Raw genomic sequence first — 17,929 nt, forward strand, 5'->3', positions numbered from 1 at the left:
GGGGGTGCTGGGAGGAGCAGAGGCCGGAAGGGCCGGCTGGGCGGTGGTGAGCCAGCTAAGCCTCCATGAGGAAGAGTGCCACCAGATGACCCACACCGAGTCTCAGGGTCAGTCCCCACCGGGACTGGCTTCATTCCCAGGTCCTGTCCTGGAACGTTTGGTCCACCTGCTGTTTGCAGTGTGCCCTCAAGGGCGCTGTGACCCACCATGAAAGGGGAGACAGCAGAGAGGTCTCTTGGGGAAGAGAGAGACCCAGTGACCTGGACATCCCCATCTTCCCACAGGAAGGACCCCGTCTTTGGAGTTCTGGGGTGACATCAGGACATGGCTCTATAAGGTGAAGTGTAGGTAGGGATGGGTCACTCAGGGCCACTTGGAACCTGACCAGCCGTGAAGTGCCTCCATTGGAAGGAGGAGGACAGAGAGGCCAGCAGGCCCGTCTGCGGAGTCCATTAAGCATGAAGATTATACAATAAATAAGGCAGCTTGAGGCAGGAAACTTGGTCCAAATCCCAATTTTGCCAGTAAAATTGCTGTGTGACCTTGGGCGACCCACTTAACCCCCACCTGACTGTTTCTTCTTCTGTAAAATGGAAACAAATGGTGTCTCCCTCAACGCCTGATCAGGGAGGAAATGGATCAGTTAGATGAAAGCAGGGCACAGTGAAGAGTAGCAGTTCCTTATTTTTTTTTTTCTTTTTTTTCTGTCCCATGAAGAAATGAAAATAACCTAGCTTTGCAAACAATGAAGAAACCTAATTTTTAATAAGGGATAGTTACATAAATCACAGGGAAGCCACTTATGGAACATAAGCAGCCATTTAAAATGAAGGTCAGGTAGCAACACAGAAAATGATCACAACACAGTGTTAAAGGAAGAACCGAGTACAAACACACCAGCTCAACTGTGCGTAAGTCAGATCCTTGGAGAAAACGCTAGAAGGAAGTACACCAAGATACTGATTGTGGTTGGGTTGGGGGTGAGTGGAGGTGGGCTTACAGGTGACTTTTTCTTATTTTCTAAATGTTCTGAAAGTATATTACACTTATAATAAAAAATTTTATTTCGTAAAAAAATCCTGTGAACCACCACAGCAACAATTGGGTATAACAAGAGTCGGGGCATGCTGGGCTTGAGATGGACAAGGGCAGGGGAGCGGGCAGAGCCGCATCAGAGGGCCTGGGGGTGGGGAGGGGCAGTCAGCGGTTGGGCAGCAGGCTCAGTCCAGGGCAGGGTGGTGGGCCTGGGGCACCAAGAGCAGACGGCTGGGCAAGGTCTCCTGGGCCACACTCCGGGAGCTCCAGGTCAGGTCAGACAGGAGAGAGGGAGTGGCCTGGAGTTTGCGGGGAAGGGTTGGGGCTCCAGATCTCTGCAGCCCATGCTGCGCAGGGTGGCCACCTCACTGCTGCGCCCCAGGGCTCTGCCTTGCCTGCTGTCGCTGTCAAGAGCATCTTCAGGGGCAGCCCCCTGGAAGGCTCCATCTGCTGCTCAGTGGGTGGTAGGGACCCAGGCCCTCCAGAAGAAGAGCAGGTGGGGTGTTTGAGGTCCCTGTCACCCCGGCCCCAGCACCCATCCATACTCTCCATTTCCATGTCTCTCCTCCCTCCCCAATCCATGGGGCCTGCAGAAGCAGGGCCAACCACACTGGCAGCATTCACAAAACAACAGACTTTAATGGAAATGATGAAGGAGGGTGGCAAGAGGAGGGAGCAGAGATAAGGCATCACCTATATCATCCCCTCCAGCCAAGCCCGGGCAGTCCCCTGATGCCACCCCTCCCCACACTTCACAGCTCTCTGGAAAGAGGGCAGGATTTCGGCAGCCCCTTGTCCAGCACGCCTGCAGTAAGGATGTGGGTGGTGCAAGCAGAGCTTGAGTCAGAGATGGGATGGCAGAGGATGAGGCAGCAGAAGGTGTTGCTTAAACCAGAATGATTCCCGAGGTCCCATAAGGAAGGGCTGTTTGTCTCCTGGGTTGGGGACAAGGGCTGGAGGGAGTCAACTATCCCCAGTGTGGGTTTGGTACCGTGGAGAAGGGTGCAGGGGTGGAGTAGGCACTAGCCTGTGCAGGGCAGCGAGCTGTGGTGGCACTGTGGCTGTTGGCTTTAGAGCCCAGGTCAGGGGAGGGGAATGGGGTGCCCTGCTTGTGCCCAGAGTGATGCTTGTGGGATTCACCAAAAGTCCCCACGTCCCCCAGCATCAGTCCCTGCTAAAGCTGTACCTGGGCTGAGCACTTGGCCTACCAGCCCTACCCCTACCCCAGGCACCTGGCATCCCCTATTTAGCCTCCTGTAATGTTCTCACAGCCACCTTCACTGCTTGGAACACAGCCCAGTCCATCTAGGAGAAAGAGAGAGGACAAGGGGTTTTCAGTCACGTTCCTGGGCCCTCCCCCAAAGAACGCCCTTCCTGGGCCCAGGCTGGCTGCCTGCTTGGCACAGAACTGGATCTGCTATGCCACCCCAGCTGTGCCGCGGGGGAACCTGGGCAACACACCCAGCCTCCTGGCCAGTGTCACACTCACCTGGGCATAAAGCAGGCGGCAGTCGGGGGGCAGGCTGGGTCCCTGGTGGCAGAGCTGAGCAGAGAGGGCAGAGGTCTCGGGGGACAGGAAGTGCTGAGTGACGTTCACTGTGCTTACCAGGCCCTGCACCTGTGCCAGGGAGGAGGGGGCAGGAGGGTCAGCAGAGGCTCAGGATGGCCATCCTCCCCCTGCCCCTCTGGTCTCTACTTCCTATAATGACCCCCACCCAGTTCTCCGAGAGCAGAGGCCCTGGATCCAGCACCAGGCACCCCAAAGGGCATGGCCAAAACCAGGACAAGGGGATGCCAGAGACAGCACAGGCAGTTGGCATCTGAGGACACAATGCCCAGTCTGCTTGATGACTTCAGGACCGCTCAGCTTCTCCAGCACTTCCTCATCCCTGCAATGAGTGCCTTACTTCCTGCCATGCCTAGCTCTAGGGTATTGAGAGAGATGAGGCTGTAAGAGGCTGGCAGATGCTGTATCACTGTGATGTCCATTCTTGCCGCTTCTGAGATTCTGAGCTCTCTGCAGAGCCCCTGGTCCACTGGGGAAGCACCTGGTGGGGAGCCCCCGCAGGCACCAGCACAGCCTCTCCAGGGGCCTGTAGCAGGGTCCAGCAACTCACGCCCCACTCCTCCCGCAGGCGCCGCCGCAGTCCTGCGTCCAGGTAGCAGCTGCCCGGGGTGCCAGGCTCCAGGGTGCCTGCGCCAGCCGGGCACACCTCAAAGAAGAGAAGGGGCAGTGAGCAAGGGGCGAGGCAAGGGCAGTCTGCAGCGGGACGGGCGTGGGCTTCCCGGAGGCTAGGGGCATGGAAAAGAGCTGAAGTGGTCAAGTCTTGAAGGGCCGGCAGGGGAGGACTAAGGGCTGGGAGAGAAAGGGGCTGTAATGGCAAGGGGCTGGGGCCATGCAGGTTGGCAGAACAGAGATTTGTCTGGAGGAGTTTAGAGGAAAGGATTGAGGGCTCCGCGGCGGGCTTCTAAATCTCCGCTTTCCTGTGGCTGAACGCCTTGAACAGCCTCTGGGTCCCTGGCCCTAGGCCCTGGCTCCCTCTCTCAAAGGTCCCCCTTTCTCCCAAACCCAGGAAGACATCCTGCATTCATCTCAACTCATAAGCCGTCTACACTAGGAGCTCTTAGCCTGGAGTCCTGTGAACATCCTGAATTGTGCACTAAATTGTGGGTGAGTAGGGAGCTGTACGTCCCTGGGGAGACAATCTAGAGCATGCATCAGATCCTTCTAAGATACCAGATCCAGAAAAGGCAGGGTCACACAGAATTGTGGATGGACACCAGTGGATGGACGGGCTTGCCTGTCCAGGCTGAGGCCTCTGAAGCAGGCACAGCTGTGGGGGCCTTCACCAGCCCAATCAGAGCAGGGAGCAACTTGGGCAGACAGGGCCTTGTGGAGGCCAGAGAAGAAGATGCCCAGGAAGCACCTGCAGAGGTGAACACCTGACACCTGCATCGTGCTCCAACTGGCCACCAGCTAAATCCACCCCTTTAGCCAGGACTTCAGCAGTTGTCCCTGGGCTTAGGGCTCAGGGCTCAGGGCTCCAAGATTGGGCCATGGAGAGTGAGGAGGCTGGCGAGCCAGGTTGGACCCCAGGGTAGCCCCAGGCAGGTGCCCAGGTTCTTTGCCCCCAGAGGTTCAAATCCATCCTGGAGCTAGCAGCAGTGTTTCCCAGGCCACCCAGTGAGAATACGCCCCTCAGATCTTCCCCATGAATCATCGGGTTTGGCTATATGGGACTGCCCACGGCCAGACACACCCAGACTAGACGAGGCCATCTGTGTGTGAACATGTGCTTCTGTCTGCTCCCCTCTGCGTGTTCCAGCATCTGCATGTGTATCTACAGATCCATGTGCGTCTGTTGATGTGTCTGCAGATGTGCATGCCTGTGGGCAGGAAGGTGGTGCCGGATAGCCATGTTGACATCTGCATGTCGTGTGTATGCATGTGCCTCAGCAGGAGTGACACATGGTGGATGTCTTTTCCCCTGGACAATCAGAGCTCAGTGGACTTTGGAGCCACTGGGCTGCCCTAACCTTAACACTGGCCTCCCACCTCGCCCAGCCCCTGGAGCTTCCTGCCTTCTGCTCACTCCCTCCTCTTCTCCTTCCCCTGCCCCTTATTCTGGTGCACTATCTCCCTCCACCAGCCACGCTGCCTCCCTCAGCCCTCACCTGCTAGCACCCTGAGGAGCCCCTCCTCATAGGTGTGGGTGATGGAAAGGGGAGCAGCAGGGGGGCATCTCACATGGGCTTCCCTCTGCCCTCTGCCAGCCCCGCCCGCCCAGAGCCTGAACGGGAGGCTGCCTGCCCCCAGGAGGAGCACAGTGTAGTGACCTGGGGCAGGAACAGCCATAAGCTCAGGTGCCAGCTCCACTACGCTGCCTCAGTTTTCCCATCTGCACAATGGGAAAGCAGCAGTACCCGCCTCACCGGGGGGTTGTGACAATAACTGAGAGAATGTACCCACAGCCCTTACATAGCCCCCAGCCTGCAGCAGCTCTTACTTTCACTTCGTCATCAGGTCCTGCCTCAACACCCCGCTCCTTCTGTGCCCACCCGCAGGGCTCCCACAAGGTCCTGGTCTGCCTTCTCTGTAGCTTTCTGAGTCGAGGCTGTCCAGCTCACCTGAGCGGGGGGGAGCGAGCACACGGGGTGCACACACAGACAGGGAGAGTTTCTGGGGCTGGGAGCCCCCACTCCCAGGGAGCAGGAGGGCTGGGCAGGGCAAGGGGAAGGCTCCCAGCTCCCTCCTCACCATATGGAGAAAGCGGCGGATGCGCTGGGCGTCCTGCGCCCGGAACACGTGCCACACAGTGCTGACCTGGCTGCCTGGAGACCAGAGGCCCTCTCCGTCCAAGCCTGAGAGGAAGTCTGAGGGAGAAAGTGGGCTTAGGAGGGCCCAGGGTGGGCAGAGACAGGACCTCGTATCTGCAGCTGGTCCCCACCCCTGCCTCCAGCCAAGGACCCACCTTTCTGTGCCCGGTGCCAGGCAGGCAGTGGGGCTTCAGCACGCACCAGGACACTGACCAGGTCAGTCACCTCTACACAGAGGTTCTTGGTCCCTAGGTGCCCACGGTGTGGGCTCACACCTACATGAAAGTGGAGAAAGGACAGTTGGGAACAGGCCCTGAGACCTTGACACAGACACATGAGTGCCCAGAGATGACAGGAATGGGGGTAGGGACTGGGCAGGAGTGGAGTGGGCACTCACCATAGGCTGCCCACAGCTGGGGCTCCAGTGCACGCAGGGCAGGGCCCGGGGGGAGGTAGGAAGCCAGGTTGAGTTTCCCATGGTGGGCACAGTACTCTGGAAGTGGCAGGCTGGCGGCCAGGTTCTCCACCCTGTTGGGGGAGTGGGTCACACCCAGCAGGCTCAACCCAGGCACCAGAGACCCTGCCGAAGCCCTCCACTACTGGGGTAACTCCCAGAGGCAAGTAGGGAGCACTGAGGGTCATGGGGTGGGGAGCAGAGGAGGAGAGGAAGGATGGCAAGGGGCCGGGCGGTGGCTGGGGTGATAGGAGCAGCCCTGGGTGCCTACACACCTGCTGGTATCCTCATCCCCCAGAGTTGTGCGTAGCAGGAGGACGGAGCCCTCATCTGACTGTGGGCGAACTAGGGGAAGAGACAGAAAGGTCACTGGCCCAGGGAGGAACCTCCTTGGCCCAGAGGCCCCTGCCCCAGTGGCAGCAACAGAGTCCAGTTTCAGCCCTGGGCTCTGCTTCCAGCTGTCCCCAGGGTCACTCTGAGACTTTGTTGCCACCAGGCTCAGGCCCCCAGCTCCTTCTACTGGTTATCAGGGATACTTACCCTCAGGCCGAGAGAATCCCTCCCAGAATGCTGTGCTGCCTAGGCTTGTGGGCTGGGGAGGCCCGAGGGGGGTCAGCGCCTGCACCTGGCCTCCAAGCGCCCCAAGAGCTTCTGTCCCCCACAGGTTGACTTGCAATGTCCTCTGAATCCCTGACACCAACACAGGCTGCAGTGGGGAAAGGAAGGGGATGTGAGAAGATGGACGGGGTGCCCACGATGGCAGTAGAACAGCATGAGGACTCCGCCTGGCCCTAGAGACCACAGCCCTGAGGGCAGGCGAGGCTGTGAGAGCTGGGAGGGGGGCCGTGGGGAGCTCACCTGACCCTGCCTCCAGTGCTCCTGGAAGAGGTGGAAGCCACGCCGAGGCCTGGGCTCCTGCAGCCACAGCAAAGCCCCGGGGGGAGGCAGCCGGGGCCGCACGGGGGAGAGGGGCAGGCCCAGGCCCTTGCGCAGGCTTGGTCCAGCCCGCAGCCCGGGCCCCAGAGCTTTCTCCTGGATCTTGCGTTCCACTACCTGCGCAATGATGCTGTCCAGGATGTTGGTGATACGGTCATCCTGCAGGGAGGGAGGGTGGGGCAGGAGGGCTCAGGATTTGCCTGACCACACAGGAAGGGCCAGCCCAGCCTCTGTCCTCGGGCCCCCAGCCCTCCCTCCATGCCCTTGCTCACACTGGGCAGGGCTGGAGTGACGGGGGCAAAGGCCATGTGTATCCGCTCGTGCCCCAAGCAGAGCTTGACAGCAGTGGAGGCCAGCAGTTCACAGAGCGAGGGACAAGGCAGGGGCCCTCGGCCAGCACGGTCCTCTGCTGAGGTATCTGTGGAGTCTGGGGTCTCTGTCGGGGAGGAAGACGGTGACGGGCTTCACCTTTCTCTTGAGGCTCTACTGCCTGCAGCCCCTTCCCTTGTCTCCCAGCCCAGTCTGCTCTCCCCTCACTGGCACTGCCCACCTCAGGTCTGCTCTGGTTGCACTCGCCTCCCACCACTGGCTTTCCTGCCGGCAGCTCCCCCGCTGACAGGGGCTCAGAAGGAGGGGGCCTGGTGGGGAGGGGTTAGGAGGCTTGTCCTAGATTGTATTCAGATTTGTTTTCTCTGGAATGACTTGAGAAGAGTGACAGAGAGTATGTGGGGAGGGGATGGCTAAAGCAATTCCAGTGTCTCCTGGGGACTCCAGCGCTGGTCCAGCCTCAGCAAGGCACAGGCCGCTCACCCGCTTTGATGTCCTTGGTCCTGCTGGCATCCCCGTTGCAGGAAGGTTGTGGAGTTGGGGGAGTTTTCTCTGTCAGCTCCTTCTGTTAAACCCACCCACCACCCCCCAACCCAACCAGAGATTTAAAAATGGCCAACACAACTCAACCCAGTTCAACCCACAAGTATTAACAATGGATTCTTCTAGGTCCTAAGATGGTGTCTACAAGGAGCAGAATGTTCTATGACACAATGTTAGGTGGACAAAGGTTGCTCATGGAATTCTACATGCAGTCCAGTCTACAGTAGACCAAAGCAGACTTGAATACATGTATAGGCAAACGACTGGACAGACGTGTCACAACGACAATGGCAGTGTGACAGCTCCTGTTGTTTTCTTCCTTGTACTTGTCCGCAGTTTCCAAATTTTCCACAGTAGGTGTGCAGACAGTGTTTGGTACACAAAATGCATTCAATAAACTATTTTTTGAATGAATGACTTTTATAAAACATGAACTTCATAAAAACTTTGTAAAATGCATACTGAGCACCTGCTGTGTGCTAGGTGCAGTGGTTACTGAGAAGGGGGCCAGCGCTCGGCCTGCAGGAGCCCGTGCCTGGGCGTGGAGAGGCAGGAGGCGCCGGCAAGCAGCCCTCGCATGATGTGCTAAGCGGGAACGCGCGCAGAGTGGCTGGGAGCTCTGGGCTGCTGCTGGGTGGGCTGACGTGGGGCAGATGCTAGAGCTCACTCCACAGATCCTAACCCCCGGGCAATGCGAGAAGTAGCCTGATTTCACTCAGCTTCCGTGTCCCTCTTCGTCCCCATCAAAAGGAAAGGGCCAAACCTGCCAAGGTCAGTACCTTGCAGACACGATGCCCGACCCTGGGGCCCAGCGGTGCTCTGTGCCTGTCCCATGCCCTGCTTCTTACCTGCTGTCCCCCATCCCCAGGGGCCCACACCCGGGCATCAGCTTGGCAGGGGCAGTGTCCCCGGATGTCAAACTTGACCCAGGCCTGGTGCATTGCAGTGCTCAATTCTGCCAAAGCTGTGAGGGGAGAGGGGAGATGGAGTTTGGTGGTGAGTGTGGACAGGAGGCCGCCCCTGTATGGCTTGGCCTCACCAACCAGGAGGGCATGGGATCTGGCTGAGGGACATCCACACAGGAGGCTGGTCTCTCCCAGGACCCGCCCTCTGCATGCTCCATCCCTCCAAAATGGCTCACTCTGGCTGGAGACAAACTGCGTGAGCATCAGGGAACAGGCCCTATGCCCAGCCTCCTGGGCACACCCCTCCGTGGACTGCTCCTGAGAGCCTGTGGGGTAGCAAGGAGACACTGGGTCAGGAAACCAAGGGAACCACAGGTTAAGGTCAGGGGAGAAGGGCAAGGGCATGACATCTAAGTCAGGGGCTCGATAATGGACGAGACACGGGCTTTCTGGGAAACTCGGGCTCATAGTGACAGAGGATTCTCTTTGCTTGCAGAACGCAGAGCCTTTAATATGCTGATAAGCGTTGCAAGACACCAAGATGATCATGTGGGATACAGTGTTCCAAAACGTTTCTGACCCTGGAACTCTTTTTGGCCATGTCTGTTGGAACATTGGGAAATTTCAAGCCCTCAGGTCACCAAGCTGAGCCAAGGGAGAGAGAGCTGAGAACCCTGAAGAGAACGGGACTTGGAGTCAGAAGATCTGAGTCTAAATCCTGGACACAACACTTACTGTGTGACCTTGGACAAGTCACCCAATCTCTCTGATTTTTCTTATCTGGAAAATGGAGGCAATAATACCCACTTCACAGTGTTGAAGTGCAAGCTGAGCAAAGTGGGAGGCATAGGGTAGGCCCTTGACTTCCTTTTTTGTTTTGTTTTGTTTTGAGGAAGATCAGCCCTGGACTAACATTTGCTGCCAATCCTCCTCTTTTTGCTGAGGAAGACTGGCCCTGAGCTAACATCCGTGCCCATCTTCCTCTACTTTATATGTGGGATGTCTGCCACAGCATGGCTTGCCAAGTGGTGCCATGTCTGCACCCGGGATCCGAACTGGCGAACCCCGGGCCAGCATAGCGGAACATGCGTACTTAACTGCTGCGCCACGGGGCCGGCCGCCCTCGACTTCTTTTAAGGGTAGGCGAGGACACAAGTGTGGCCCTCTGATCCAGGGGGAGGGGAAGACCTGCTCTGAGGGTCATTGAGCAGTGGGGCTGAGGCTGGGGCTGAGGAGAGGCAGCCACGAAATGGCCACAGACCTCAGAGCAGTCCCTCCGAGGCCCCGTCCCTGCCCTCCCACCTTCGGCTCCCAGCTCCTTTCCTACCTGCTTTCTCCCTGGCCCTACCAGCGCCCGCCATGCGACCACAGGCCACACACAGCCGGTGGCTGCAGTGGGGGCATCTCCAGTGGGTGTTGAAGAGTCCGTGGTGGCAGCGGTTGCAACAGTGCGGAATGCCTGGGTTGTCCTCTGTCCCGACCGGCCCCTGGCCTGCTGACCGTGGGAGAGAGCAGGGTCAGAGGGGGCTCAAGCCACAGGCCCCTTTTGATGACCTCATGTGGGAGGCCTCCAGGCAGGGATGGAGAGAAACAGGGGCAGTTTCCACTGAGCGGCCGCCCCAGAAGGGAGACAGGCCCCTTACAGACACCCTGGCTTACTTGACTGCCCCTCCCTGCAGCATGGGCACCTCCAGCAACCCACCCCTGGGGAAAATGCAGGCCTCCTCTCCCCAGGTCCTGCTCTCTGGCTCCCCATGGGCCCTGAATTACCAGCTACACCACTTCCAACACACCCTTCACCGGCCTCCCTCCTGCCTGAGGTGGCTTTTCTTCAGGGGACTCTGTATGTTAGAAGAAGAAACCTCAGGAGGCCAGTCCTTCCCTCACCCAAAGTTTCAGACAAAACCCTCATTGGTAGGTGGAAGGATGCCAGTGAGCACACATTCATTTACTCATTCAACAAATGTTTGTCTTGTCCCGGGTTGGGTGCTGGGGATTCGGAACTGGTCAGGACTTGGTGCTCACCCTCCCAGCGCTCATATTCCAAAGGGGGAGATAGGCCCATAAACATGGCAATGAGTATGGCACCACGGGGCGGGGACAAGAGTGAGAATGGGATGGGAGGATGAGGGTGGTGATTATTGGGGCTGCTGAACAAATGGGCCCCAAGTGATGAGTAAGTTTTCATTCACCAGGTAGAATGGGAGGAGAAGGGCTTTCCAGACAGTAGGAACAAGAGTGCCAAGGCCTGAGGGCACAGACAAGCTCAGGTGAGCCCAGAAGGAGGGCGGGCGATGATGCGGTATGCCGGGAATCTGGGCTGAGGGAGTGGCAGGGGAAACAGGGGCCAGCTGAGGAATGGGGAAGGGGCTGGACTTTCTGGGATAAGAGGGAGCCACCAACAGGCGTCCACCCAGGGAGTGACAGACCACAGGCGTGTGTTTCCCAAGACCACTCTCGCGGTGCTGTGAAAGGGGTGCAGGAAAGGGAGCATGGAGCCAGAGGGACGAGCTGGACGCCTTGTGCTCCACCAGCCTCTAACCTCAGCCCAAACCCTACTCGCCTCCACGGGCTGTGAGCCTCGCCACTGGGATGCCTTCCTTAGTGCAAAAACCCTCAGGGAGCTCCTCTACCCTCAAGCACTCTTGCAGACACTTGGCACTCAGTCTTATTTCCCCAGCAAGCCCAAAAGCTCTTAGAGAGTTGGGCTGGACCAGGTTTACACCTTCCCAACATCCCCCACCCAGGCCAGAAACTTCAGAATGTGTGTTGACTAAGAGCCTTAGCTAAGAATAAGGGCAAAGCAGGGCAGGAGCTCTCTCGAGCTGGCGGCTGGACGGGCAGTGCTGGTGGGAGAGAGGGGCCCACCCCAGCCGCCCCAGCCTCCTTGTGAAAGCACAATGACCACAGGACCAGGCCCTCCCGGGATCCTGAATGCCCTATGGGTCCTGCTCACCTTCCCGCTGTGCCCAGGCCAGGGCCTCTCTCTCCCTCCGCAGCAGGCGGCACAATCGGTCCCCCAAACCACTTAGCAGGTGCTTGGCAAGGCCTATGCTGAGCTGGACCTCCAGGCCAGACCCTCTGCCCTCCTCAGAGCTGGCTGCCGAGTCTTCCTCCTGCTGCTGCTCCCCTCCCAGAGGCAATCTGGAGACAGAGCAGAGGAAGGTGAGGAGGGAGTCCTGAGCGGGAGGGTGCTGCGGGCATCCAGGGACAAGGGCTCACCTCGGTGCTTGCTGGGAGTGGCAGGCCAGCCCTCCTGCCTCTCCAGCTGCCTGGGTACAGCTTTGGCACTGAGCAATGCCTGCCGGGGGAGCCGAGCAAGGTGCTTCCTGAAGCCCTGGGTCCTGGAGGCTGGTCTTGCCATCTCGAGGTCCTGAGGGGACAATGCATCTGGTCAGAAGTCTGGGCTTCCTGGGCTTATGCAAACCCAGGACCTGCCTTAGCACTCAGACCACCCATACTCAGAACCAGCCCAGGCCTATGAGGTCTGATTTGGAACCAGCAAGAGTGAACCAGGCAGCTAGAAACTTCATTAAAAAGGCTGAGTGGGGAGCCTGACAATGCCCTGACAGGGACTGCCAGGCCGGGAAGAGGGGTCTGGGGTGCTGAGCCCAAGGCTGGGGCAGCCGGGGCAATCGTCCTGCCCCCAAGTGCAGGATCCAGCCAGTGCAGACTTTGGCGAGCTCCTCCGGGGGCTTAGTGATCCCGTTGGCTGAATGACAGTGTGAGGAGACAATCCCAATGTGGCTGGAGGGCGCTGGAAGGTGAGAAGGCCGGAGAGTTTCAACACAGGCCACAGGTGCAGTAACCCAAGAAGGCACAGGGGCCAGCAGCTTCATAACCCAGGCAGAGGCTTGGGAGGGCGTGCACAGGGCCACATCAGGTGCAGGAGTGCTTGGGCACGGCCATCAAGAGAGTCCTGATCCAGGCCCAGAAGTCCAGGAGGCCAACAACTGAAGTGATCTCAAAGAACTGAGGCTGGGGCCGACAGTGCTGGAGCCCTCCAGGAGGGGCGCTCCGTGACAGAGGGATCCAGGATATGCCTACGGCCTCACACTGGCAGAGTCCAAACCGAGTTTCCATGATCCAGCTGGCCAAGAGAGCAGTTGCTTGTTCCTGAGGCAGGAGAAGGGGTCCTTCAGGAGACACAGTCCCCCAGATGGGGATTTGTAGCACAAATAATCATAAAGGTGAATGTTGTTGAGTGCTGATTAAGTGCCAGGAAGTCTTCAAAGCACTTCAGGTGAATGATATCATTTTCATCTTCACAGCAGTCTTATGAGGTACGTCCTGTGTTTATCCCCATTTTATAGATGAGGAAACCAAAGTCCAGAGAGGTGAAGAAACCAGCCAGAGGTCACACAGTACCAGATGGCAAAGTCAGAACCCAGTACTCTGACTCAGAGCCCATGCTCTTAACCGCATCATTACACTCCCACCAACACACCATGGTTCAGAGGAGGCAGATGAAAACAGAAGCCACTTGCTGGAAGGCTCTGGCCAGTAGATGCTAAGGAACTCCCAGAGAGCTATCACAACCCAGTGGGAACCAGACAACCAGGTGTGATCCACTCACAAAGGACCCACTGAGCCCACTGCCCTGCAAAGCCCCAGTCCTGGCTGCCCCCTCCCACACAGGGCCCCTTGCAGCCCCTCCCCGACCCCTTACCTCTGCAGTCATCATGCTGTTCTGCCTCCGCCTTGTTCCCAAATGATGAGTCCAGCACCTCCTGCCAGCTTCTGTCCCCCTGCCTGGCACTGCCTGGGAAACGGTCAGGGGGTCGCTTGGCGGCTGGGCCGCCCACTGCTCCCCGGACCTCAGGGCTGCTTGCCCTCTTGAGGGCCCGCAGTTGGGCAGCTGGGCGCTCCTCATCCCCAGGGAAGCCGCCTGGGCACCCAAACTGCTCAGAGTGTCGCGTGAGCCATGTCTTCTTCAGCTTGGTGTGATGGCTGGGCGGGCAGGCCCTGGGGCCAGGGGCCCTGTTGGCTTCCTCGCTGGATTCACTAGGCCCACTGGTGCCTGCCTCTAGGCCCTCCTGGCACTTCCCACAAGGGCCAAGACCTCCATCTCTAGCGGGTAGGGGAGATGAACAACAGCCCACTTGGGTGGTAGGAGGCCCAGGAGAGGGACACCTTGACGTGGTTGATGGCTGCAGCTGGTACCCAAGGCTCCCACCCCCTGGGACAGCCCAGACATTGCCAAGAGTATGAACGAGGCCTGGGGGACAAGTGGGCCAGGGGGTCCTGGGAATAGCGTCTGGATGCCCCAGAAGAAGTGGGCAAAGATTCTGATGCCTGCCGACTCCTGTCTCTCCATCCCTCTGGTGGAGTGAAGGGCGTTCCACCTCCCCAGTTCTCTGGAGATGCCCACCAGGGGCTAAGCCAAACAACCCAGATTCTGTGCTTGGCATCGGCTCCTTTGCCAGCCTGAGAATGCTTGGATCCTTGTGGTAAAAGCCCTAAAGAGAGGAGAAGGGATTAAGCTGGTGCTGATTTCGGTTCCTAGTGCTTAAAAGGATGAGCAGAACTGACCACCATCAGGCACGCACCTGTGTGGCCTTAAGGGTTGTGAAAATACTGAAGAACTCACAGGCCAGTTCATCAGCACTGCTCTCTTAAGTGCCTCCCCGCTGCCATGGCTGCCCCCAGACGCTGCCCCAGAATTTCTCAGACCTCCCCACAATCCAGCAACTAAAAGGTCAATGCCTAGCCCAGCCAAAGGGCCTCCAGGATTGATTCAGATTGTCCGATGCCCTGTACCACACTGGTTTTAAAATATTTTAAATCTCATCCCTGGGCGTGCAGGTCACCTCTGGGGGAGGTGCCAGACACAGACCACGGGGCCACCTGCACATTCCACTCCCAGATGGAAGGCCTTGTCTGCCCTCCCCAGGGCAAGACCACATGTTCTGAGGCCCCTGTTCCCAGGGCCTTGTTCTGAATGGACAATGGGTGAGTCAAACCCTGAAATGGCCTGAAGGCAGGAGAGGCCTAGAGAGAGGGAGCTGCTCAGGGGAAGAACTTCGTGGGGTCAACTTTGTCAGAGCTGACAGGCTCCTCTACCTGGGTGCTACCTTATCTTCTCATCAGAATGGACAGGCCGAGGTGGTGCGGCCCTGGTAGGACTGCTCGGGGACTGCAGAGCTGCCTCACATGGCCTGAGCCCCAGGTACCTTCTCTGCTCCAAAACTTACCTTGCTGCCTAAGCTGAAGGCAGAGGGCACTTTGGGCTGGCCCCCCGAGTACACCCAGGGGTGTGTGGCAAGGGGCCAGTCACATGGACGCTCTGGTGGCAGGCTGGACACTAGGTGGGGTGGCAAGCAGGTGGGCACCCAGAAGGGGGCTCGCTCCAGGATCTTGGTCTCCAGAAAGAAGGGGCAGTGCAAGGGCCGGAAGGCCACAGGGTCACTCTTGGAATGGCCACCACTATGCTCAGGGATCAGGGAGCCATAGCGAGGTGGGTACACAGACCCACAGAATGCCAGGGGATGGGTGAGCACTGCCTCCTTCCAGCGCAGCCCCTCCTTGCTGCCCGGCCAGCTGGCCTTCCTCTCCCCATTCTGGGGGCCTTCGCCCTCCACCAGTGGGAGTGTGTCCTTGGGGCTCTGGGGGAAGCCAGGGGGAAGCCAGGAGTCTGGGGTACTCAGGAACCCCCTCCAGAAGGGAGGAGGCTCTCCTAGGCACAGTGCCCCACGGCGTAGGCTCTCTCGCAGCTGAGTGTCCAGCTCCTGTCCCACGTTGCTGTTCTCAAGGGCTGTCTTCTCCCAGGCTGGGGTCTCCTTCAGGAAGCTGGGCATACTCTCCATCACTCTCCTGCCCTCATGGGGCTCTCCCAGAGGGGTTCCTGGAGCATAAACACCAAAACATGAGCTTCTTAGGCACGTGTCCCAAGCACCCTATTGCCCGGTGCAGAATGGGTACCGCCCTGGCAGCACCAAGACGGCTCAAACCAGTAAGGCAAGTGCCAACCCACAGCTGGGCTCCATGCTGCCTGCCCACATGCAGCTTGAAGGACCCGTCTGGGTGGGATGCTCCAGTGTAGGGAAGTCACCCCTTCCCCCTAATGCCTGGGACTTGACAGCCCGCCTAGGCCACAGCCCCTCAGCAGAAACTGCCATTTCTAGGATGACATGTCCTAGCCTCGCTGGAGCCTGGCACCTGGTCACAAACCATGGGGAAGGACAGGGGCAAGAACCCAAAAGATGAGCTTAGAGGAAGGTACTGCTTGGGGAGATAAGAAGGCTGGATGCTGGCTCTGACTCAGTCACTGGCTATGTGTACTTGGGCAAGTCTTGTCACTCCTCTGGGCCTCAGTGTACCCTTGTATAAAATAAGCCTCAGAAATCAGCAGTCTCAGAGGCCTCTTCCGGCATTGCAGTCTGTAGTTCTGGGGTCGCTGCTTGCCCACCCCGCAAACCCTCCCCCCCCAGGCTTGGAGGGGTGGGAAGTGCAAGCAGCATAGGCTGGAGTCACTGGGGAGAGCCCCCAGGCAGGGCTGCTGGCTGGTATCTCTCCCCACACCTGGGCAGCTCCCAAGCCGGCCTCTTCCCAGCACTCTATAGTTTCTTGGCTTCTGAGGCAGAGTCCCAGAACAACTGCTGGGGGCTGGGATCTCCACTGCGGCCCCCAAGGGAAGGAGAAGGGGATTAAGAGGCCTCAGCTGGGACGGGTCAAGCTGCCCCAGTCCAGCAGGCAGTGCCAGGGCCGCCGGCAGCCGCTGGTGACTGCAGCCTGGCGAGGGGAGGGGAGGAGGCGGGGAAATCGGGATGGGCCCCAGACAGAGGCAAAGGAGGGAAAATTGAACGTGCGTGCAAAGGACCAGGATGACAGGTGGCACCAGAGCCCCAGCGCTCTCCTAGCGGGCGCCCTCGGCTGCTGCTTGAAACCCCAGAAGGGGGGTTAGGGAGCCCAGGGAGCCTTGACAGAGGGCGCTCGGGTTTTCTGGGGCCACCACTCCGACGCGATCCGGCCTCGGTAGGCATCCTAACTTTCAGATGTGTGGCCCAGTCCGAGGAGGAGCACGGAGAACCTCACTCCCTGCGTGCGGCCCGGGCTCGGCTCAGAAATGCCCGCAACGAGCGTCTCCCAAAGGCGGGCCCCTGGCGCCCCGTCTCGGGACTTACCTGGGCTTCACGGGATGGGCGCGGCGCAGGCGGCGGCGGTCGTCGTGGCCGGCGGGCGCCCGCTCCCCATGGGCCGGCTCTGGGGCCTCCCGGCCGGCGGGCAAGGACTCGTTCTCCCTCTCTCCGCTCAGTGCACTCGTGCGCTCTTTCCCCCGGGGCGGCGGGGGCGCTCTAGGACCGCAGGTTGGAGGGGTCGGACTCCGGGATCTGCAGGATGCGGCACACGGCGCGGATCGGCCGCACCAGCTTCTGGGCCGAGGCCGTGGGTTGCGCCATGGGACGCCGAGACTCCGTGCTGCGCCGCGGGGAGGGCCGGGCTGGGGCTGGGGAGCGGGTGCCCCCGGAGGGTGAGAGGGAGCCGGGCCGGGGGGAACGCGCGCCCCGGGTCGGAGATGGCCGAGTTGGGGGAAAGGCCAGGGGCCGGGGGAGGGGGTCGTGCCTGGAAGGGGGGCCGATCCCGGGACCCAGTAGAGAGGCACCAGCGAGGGCGCAGCAGGGCACAGCGCAGCTAATGGAGGGAGAGCGCGGCAGAGAGCGCAGCAGGACCTCTGATCGCCATCGCCAGACGCGCAACTGAGAGTGGGGAAGCTGCTCCGCCGGTTTCCTCCTCCAGCACCCTGCGGGAAACAGGAGCCCGTGATTCGGCGGCCCCGCCTGGGCCTGCCCCCTCCCAGGCCCCGGGGGCTTCCGCCAACGCCCCGGCGATGCCACCGGCTGCGCACGGGGAGAATGAGCCCTTTGTTACCCCCTCCCCGCCGCGGCACCCGGGCGCCTGCCGAGAGAGGCTCCCCTGGGGCAGCGTGCCAGCTTCCCAGCCGCCCCACCCTCCCGTGGGCCCGGCCCCGGAGCCTGGCAGGCGGGCAGCACCCCCACCATAGGTGCCAAGCCCGGGAACTGGAGCAAAGGGCGGGAGGGGCCGGACCAGGCCATGGTGGGGCGGGGTGCCCCTAGGGGTGCTAGGGCACGGCCGCTGGGAGGGGGCAGTGCCAGAGCTGGCAGGGGCAGTCGGGTTCTCACGGGTCAGGGATGGGTGCTCTGACCCACGCCAGCTGCCCCATGCCTGCTGGACCACTCGCTCCTGGTCCTTTCCAGTTCTGACACATGGGCACACCCTACCAGCCGGTGTCTGCCGTGCCTGGTCCTCACGCGGCCAAGCTGCTCTTCACGTTCCCACCCAAGCTTCCTCCCAGGGCCCAAAGGCACAGTGTCCTGTGTTAACAGTTCTGGGAAGGTCTAGGATCTAGTGTCCCTGCTCTAAGGGCCTCAGTTTCACCAAGTGTCTGGAGAGG

General features: G+C 59.8%; 2 protein-coding genes across 9 annotated transcripts; both read right to left on the reverse strand.

Annotated features, from left to right (window-relative positions):
- Positions 1-735: 735 nt before the first annotated feature.
- Positions 736-17,221, reverse strand: HR (HR lysine demethylase and nuclear receptor corepressor). Of its 8 annotated transcripts, none has more exons than XM_070606769.1 (19): positions 16,641-17,221; positions 14,712-15,361; positions 13,187-13,976; positions 11,740-11,890; positions 11,474-11,661; positions 9,845-10,012; positions 8,754-8,843; positions 8,461-8,576; positions 7,553-7,634; positions 7,015-7,178; positions 6,665-6,901; positions 6,347-6,512; positions 6,082-6,151; positions 5,750-5,880; positions 5,508-5,627; positions 5,294-5,409; positions 3,084-3,248; positions 2,525-2,653; positions 736-2,340 (listed from the first exon to the last, which is right to left on the reverse strand). In XM_070606769.1, the coding sequence occupies exons 2-19, from the start codon at positions 15,321-15,323 to the stop codon at positions 2,278-2,280; spliced, it is 3,558 nt and encodes a 1,185-aa protein (XP_070462870.1). In that variant the 5' UTR covers positions 15,324-15,361; positions 16,641-17,221; the 3' UTR covers positions 736-2,277. The 8 variants fall into 8 exon arrangements, 4 of the variants coding, with proteins under 4 accessions (XP_070462870.1, XP_070462860.1, XP_070462856.1 ...); XM_070606759.1 differs by lacking the exon at positions 16,641-17,221 and adding an exon at positions 9,253-9,297 and having other exon boundaries at positions 9,845-10,009; positions 14,712-15,323; XM_070606755.1 differs by lacking the exon at positions 16,641-17,221 and adding an exon at positions 9,253-9,297 and having other exon boundaries at positions 14,712-15,323.
- HRURF (HR upstream open reading frame) lies at positions 16,812-16,916 on the reverse strand. Its single transcript, XM_070606782.1, has one exon. The coding sequence runs from the start codon at positions 16,914-16,916 to the stop codon at positions 16,812-16,814; it is 105 nt and encodes a 34-aa protein (XP_070462883.1).
- Positions 17,222-17,929: the final 708 nt, after the last annotated feature.

The sequence above is a fragment of the Equus przewalskii genome, chromosome 2 (assembly GCF_037783145.1).
Source record: "Equus przewalskii isolate Varuska chromosome 2, EquPr2, whole genome shotgun sequence".
Lineage (NCBI taxonomy): Eukaryota > Metazoa > Chordata > Mammalia > Perissodactyla > Equidae > Equus > Equus przewalskii.